The 5898-nt window shown below is 46.1% G+C and overlaps 1 protein-coding gene across 1 annotated transcript; it reads right to left on the bottom strand.

Annotated features, from left to right (window-relative positions):
* Positions 1 to 2404: 2404 nt before the first annotated feature.
* On the bottom strand, positions 2405 to 3664 carry LOC146871756 (uncharacterized). Its single transcript, XM_085648172.1, has one exon. It carries the CDS (start codon positions 3662 to 3664, stop codon positions 2405 to 2407), a length of 1260 nt encoding a protein of 419 aa, XP_085504298.1.
* Positions 3665 to 5898: the final 2234 nt, after the last annotated feature.

Below are 5898 nucleotides of genomic sequence, written 5' to 3'. Positions count from 1 at the left end.
TTTGTGTAGCGTAGGGGGTCGTGTTTTAGGGTTTAGGGTAGTGCAGTGGTGTTTGGGTAGTGTAGGGGGTCGTGCTAGTTGTAGTGTTTTACGGTTTAGTGTAGTGCAGTGGTGTTTAGGTAGAGTAGGGGGTCGTGCTGGGGTAGTGTTTTAGGGTAAAAGTTTAGTACAGTGGTGTTTGGGTAGTGTAGGGGGTCGTGCTGGTGGTAGTGTTTTAGGGTTTAGGGTAGTGCAGTGGTGTTTGAGTAGTGTAGGGGGTCATGTTGGGGTTAGTGTTTTAGGGTTTAGGGTAGTGCAGTGGTGTTTGTGTAGTGTAGGTGGTCATGTTTTATGGTTTAGGGTAGTACAGTGGTGTTTGGGTAGTGTAGGGGGTCGTGCTGGGGGCACTGTTTTATGGTTTAGGGTAGTGCAGGGGTGTTTGTGTAGTGAAGGGGGTCGTGTTTTAGGGTTTAGGGTAGTGCAGTGGTGTTTGGGTAGTGTAGGGGGTCATGCTGGGGTTAGTGTTTTAGGGTTTAGGGTTGTACAGTGGTGTTTGTTTAGTGTAGAGGGTCGTGTTTTAGGGTTTAGTGTTTAGGGTAGTGCAGTAGAGTTTGGATAGTGTAGGGGGTCGTGCTGGGGGTAGTGTTTTAGGGTTTAGGTTAGTGCAGTGGTGTTTGTGTAGTGTAGGGGGTTGTGTTTTAGGGTTTAGGGTAGTGCAGGGGTGTTTGTGTAGTATAGTGGATCCATGCTGGGGGTGGTGTTTTAGGGTTTAGGGTAGTACAGTGATGTTTGTGTAGTGTAGGGGGTCGTGTTTTAGGGTTTAGGGTAGTGCAGTGGTGTTTTGGTAGTATAGGGGGTCGTACTGGGGGCAGTGTTTTAGAGTTTAGGGTAGTGCAGTGGTGTTTGTGTAGTTTAGGGGGTCGTGTTTTAGGGTTTAGGGTAGTGCAGTGGTGTTTGGGTAGTGTAGGGGGTCGTGCTGGATGTAGTGTTTTACGGTTTAGTGTAGTGCAGTGGTGTTTGGGTAGAGTAGGGGGTCGTGCTGGGGTAGTGTTTTAGGGTAAAAGTTTAGTACAGTGGTGTTTGGGTAGTGTAGGGGTCGTGCTGGTGGTAGTGTTTTAGGGTTTAGGGTAGTGCAGTGGTATTTGGGTAGTGTAGGGGGCATGTTGTAGTGTAGGGGGGCATGTTGGGGTTAGTGTTTTAGGGTTTAGGGTAGTGCAGTGGTGTTTGTGTAGTGTAGGTGGTCATATTTTAGGGTTTATGGTAGTGCAGTGGTGTTTGTGTAGTGTAGGGGGTCATGTTGGGGGTAATGTATTAGGGTTTAGGGTAGTACAGTGGTGTTTGGGTAGTGTAGGGGGTCGTGCTGGGGGTACTGTTTTATGGTTTAGGGTAGTGCAGGGGTATTTGTGTAGTGGAGGGTGTCGTGTTTTAGGGTTTAGGGTAGTGCAGTGATGTTTGCGTAGTGTAGGGTGTCGTAATGGGGTTAGTGTTTTAGATTTTAGGGTAGTGCAGGGTTGTTTGGGTAGTGTAGGGGTCTGTATTGCCTTGCCCACTTGCGTAATCTAAACGTACACACACCACTTACTTACACAGAAACTCTGACACTCCTCTGGAGGTAAAATGAGCTTTCTTAGTATCGTAGACAAGGGCAATGAGTCACTGAAGCTAGTAAGTTCTTAGGCACCAAGTGAAACAATGAATACACCACACTATATATATATATTGTATTACATATAAATATGAGATCTTGAATATAGTTATATGAACAGTTAATGTTCAAAGCACCTCACCAGATGCGTCTGCACCGGAGTCTTCAACATCCCTGGCCAAGCACCAAAAACACCAAGTCGGGAACCCTGCAGAGATTGGGGCACAGGATGTAATCTCTCCGGGCACCAAAGTTGTCCCGCGAGTGCGTCCACTCCAAGACTGAGTTCCTGAGCTCCATCCCACAGACACCGCTTTTTATATTTAAATCAACACGTTCGAGAACCCTCTAGTAGGCGTTCTCACCCATCTATCCATCATAGGTGCTGGCCGCATCTCTGCGTCAGATCCACCCATACAGACCTGGTCAGATTCTGCTTGGGTGCGCCGAGGCAAAAGACATTAATTTCCCTGTCTCCGGCCTTGGATAGCCTTGCACAGCGCATTCTCCCTCTGTCCTAGAGATAAGCATAGAATGCAAAAAAACAAGCTCAAGGTACAAAATAACCTCACGAGGTATGTCTCGCACCAGCTCGTACTGGTTTACGTGATAAACATGTTTATGTTACTGCTGAAGTGTAACTACAGGTCAAAGCAGCACAAGATGGAAATGCAGTGCAACAAAATGGAAGATCAGAGCATCACATAGAATCAAGGTCAATATGCAGTTTAGCACGTGTAAAATGGTGAATGCAGTACATTCCACCCCTTGACCCTCGATTCACCCATCATATCCCATTGGCCTAAATACCATGGATCTGGGACGAAGAAGGGAGAGAAGAATAGGAATGCATTGAATACAACAACATAATGAGATAGAAACACAAATAATCACTACAATAACACCCAAAATATAACGAAGCTGTCCAAAATTAGGTAGCCACCCAAACAACCAATCACACCATCCTTGATCAACATTTTGGGTAACCCCTTTCACTAAATATTTTAAAGCATTAATATGCGCATGGATAGATGTAGAATGATCAGATAAATTGAAACAACAGAGTCCATCAAAGTCCTCGCTACCGTGGTTGTATTTTAACAACAAATAGTCCACAGCTGCCCTATTCTGCAAAACAGCTTTTCTCGTTCCTTGAACATCTAATAACAGGTCAGCTAAAGCGGCAGAAGTATGATTGAGATTCTTCACAATTAAACAGGCAAGCTTAGCAATAGTTCTTGCATTATAAACGGACAGTCCTGGCACTCCTACAATGGAAATAGCCAAACTGGTATACTCTGCTCTAGAAAGCAAGTCAATATTGGAGTCACAATCCTCAGGTAATTGAACAGCGGCTCTAGAAGAGCGAATGTGTTTGACAGAATGCATGGGAAAAAGCATAAGACTTAAACGTGATAAGGCACAAGGTCCTCCAGTTATATTAGCTGCTATGTAAGTGTATGAAATATTGCCGCACGAGAACAGCCATCCCTTAGATAACTTCACATGGTTAACATGGCTAGCGGTTAATACTGTATGATTACAGACCAAATATTTGGTAACGTTACTGCAAAAACTGTCATGTCGTGAGTGACATAATGTTTGTTGATCAGTGGTCAATTGTGTGCTTTTCTCTAGTTTCAATTGGCTACACTTGCCAATTTTGGCAGGGTCACAAGTTAGTTGATAGCAAATGTCTCCAGTAGTGATGTGGTAGGTAACAATACTCGTCATGTTCCTCCAGAGGTTATCTCTAACCTCCGGGCAAAAGCGACAGTACTCATAAAGACTCAGATGTGTTTGAACATCAGTTTCCTCCACTACCCCATCAAAGTTAGATTGGTTGAAGATGTGCAGAAGCACATGTGCAGGGGTAGGTACAGCAACAAGATAAGTGGATATCATATCAGCTGTACTCTGAAGATTTCTCATACAGAAGTGGGAAGTGTCCAGCACATTCCCGGCCAAGTAGGTCCAGATATTATCTGGTTGCTGCAACAATGCTGTCATCCGACTCGGGCGGTTGATCCCCTTCGGCATCCCCGGGCCCTCCCGGACCCCTCCGGACACGCCCAAACACAGACCACAGAGCGCAAGCATCACAGCGGCAAGCCATACTGTGATCGAGAAACAGAAAACAAACTGGTATAATCACTCTCGTAAATACCATTTTTCAGCAGGTACATTTTCCCACTTTTCCTGTCCGGGTCTCATGATGACAAGGATATTATCCTTTCCCTTAGCGATTAATTCTGCAGGTTCAGGAGGTTTGTTTGGGAACTCTACCCATACTTTCGCCCCTGGGTTCTTGTCAGTAGATCCGAACCCGCCCTTTCCTCGCACAGTTAGAAGGGCTGGGGCCGTCCCCTTCATGACATTTCCTCCATAAACCGGTATGATGATCATTTGGGAAAACTCGGTCACCGGGTTGCACAATCAGATCATTGTCTCGACTGTTCAATAGAATAACTTTGATCTCCCCCTGGTAATCGGCATCGACCACCCCTCCCGAAACCTGGATGCCTTCAAGGGCAAGCCCAGATCGAAGGGCGATCAGTCCGAAATGCTCTGGGGGAATTTGAACTCCAATTCCTGTCTCAATCAAGGTAATGTCTTGTGGTTGCAATCGATAGAGTTTCAGGGCATGTAAATCAAGACCTGCAGACTCTGGTGTGGCACGATATGGAGCTAAAGCTCCGGGAGCTGTCTCCCAATACAGAATTGTGTTTGTGGCCACATGGGGCTTGATCTGCAAAGCCGGGGTCAACATGCGCATCAAAGGAGTCTCTGCATTGGCATGGGGTTGGTTGTTCAAAATTTGCAATGCATCAAGCAAATTATCCCTCCACCCCTTCAATGTCCCATCAGACCACTATTTCAACTGCTCTTTCAACAAACCATTCATTCTCTCAATCCAACCCGCTGCCTGTGGGTAATAGGGTATGTGATAGATCCACTCAATGTTATGCTGCACACAAAAATCTTGCACCATCTTTCCTTTAAAGTGTGACCCATTGTCACTTTGGACCTGCAAAGGAATTCCGTAATACAAAATCAACAAATTCAAAGTTTTCAGAGTGTTAGACTGGGTTGCTCTCTTGCATGGAATGGCGATGAGATAGCCAGAATAGGTATCCACCACCGTGCATGCATACTGACATCCTCGACTCATTGGCATTGGCCCGATTAAATCAATTTGCCATATTTGCCTTGAAACGGGACAGTGAATGATCGTAGTTTTAATCAAATCTAGGGGAATATACATCCCTCTACTTTCTGCCCACCTGCTAGTGGCTCGCTCGCCCAAATATCCGCTTTTCTGATGCGCCCATTTAGCCATGCCCACCAGGTCAGAATCCTGCGTTGCCACCTCAGCTTCATGAATTTTCGCTTCTTGGTCTGCAAAGGAATTGCACCAACGCTCTAGTGAGTCAGTCGGGCAATGAGCATCAACATGATAAACTGTGACTGTACTCTGGGACAACAATTCCCAAATGTCCTGCCACAACTCCTTTCCCTAAACCTCCCTATTGTGAATCATCCAATTGTGAGCATGCCATGTGGGAAGCCAAGTGGCTAACCCATTGGCCGTAGACCATGAATCAGTATAAATGTGACATGTACCAGGAAGCTCTTGCTTTAAAGCCTGGTAAACCGCGTACAATTCTGCGAACTGACTACTTCTTCCCTCTCCAGTAGTCGACTACAACTTTTTGGTCATAGGATTGTATGACACCGCCTTCCAATGTCTCTTGGTCCCCACATATCTGGCTGAGCCATCTGTAAACCACATATGCTTTTTGTCCTCCGCGGGCAACTCTGAGAATGGCCCGCCCCATTTCACTGGGGAATCTTGCACTTTGGATACATCTTGCAACATTTCTGCATCTGCTACTGGAGTCTGCGCCACTTGCTCATGCAGCACTGCGGTACCTTTAGGACCCACTCGTGCTCTGTCTTGTATGTACCACTTCCACTTTATGACGCTTGCCTCCTGTGCATGCCCAATCCTGTGTATCTTGAGTGAGCTCATCACCCATTGCATGATAGGAATTTCAGGTCTCAAAAACACATTGTGCCCCAGGGTCAATTGCTCGGTATCCACCAGAGCCCAATAACATGCCAACAACTGCTTTTCGAAAGGAGTGTACCGCTCTCCAGCATCAGGTAATTTCTTTGTCCAAAACCCCTGGGGCACTTTCTGTCTCCCCTGTTTTTGCCACAGGCTCCAGGTCGCATACTGATCCTGAACCGTTACATTCAAATCAATGCTT

Source organism: Triturus cristatus, chromosome 1_1, assembly GCF_964204655.1.
Source record: "Triturus cristatus chromosome 1_1, aTriCri1.1, whole genome shotgun sequence".
In the NCBI taxonomy this organism is placed as follows: domain Eukaryota; kingdom Metazoa; phylum Chordata; class Amphibia; order Caudata; family Salamandridae; genus Triturus; species Triturus cristatus.
This window is presented reverse-complemented; position numbering and strand designations above follow the sequence as displayed.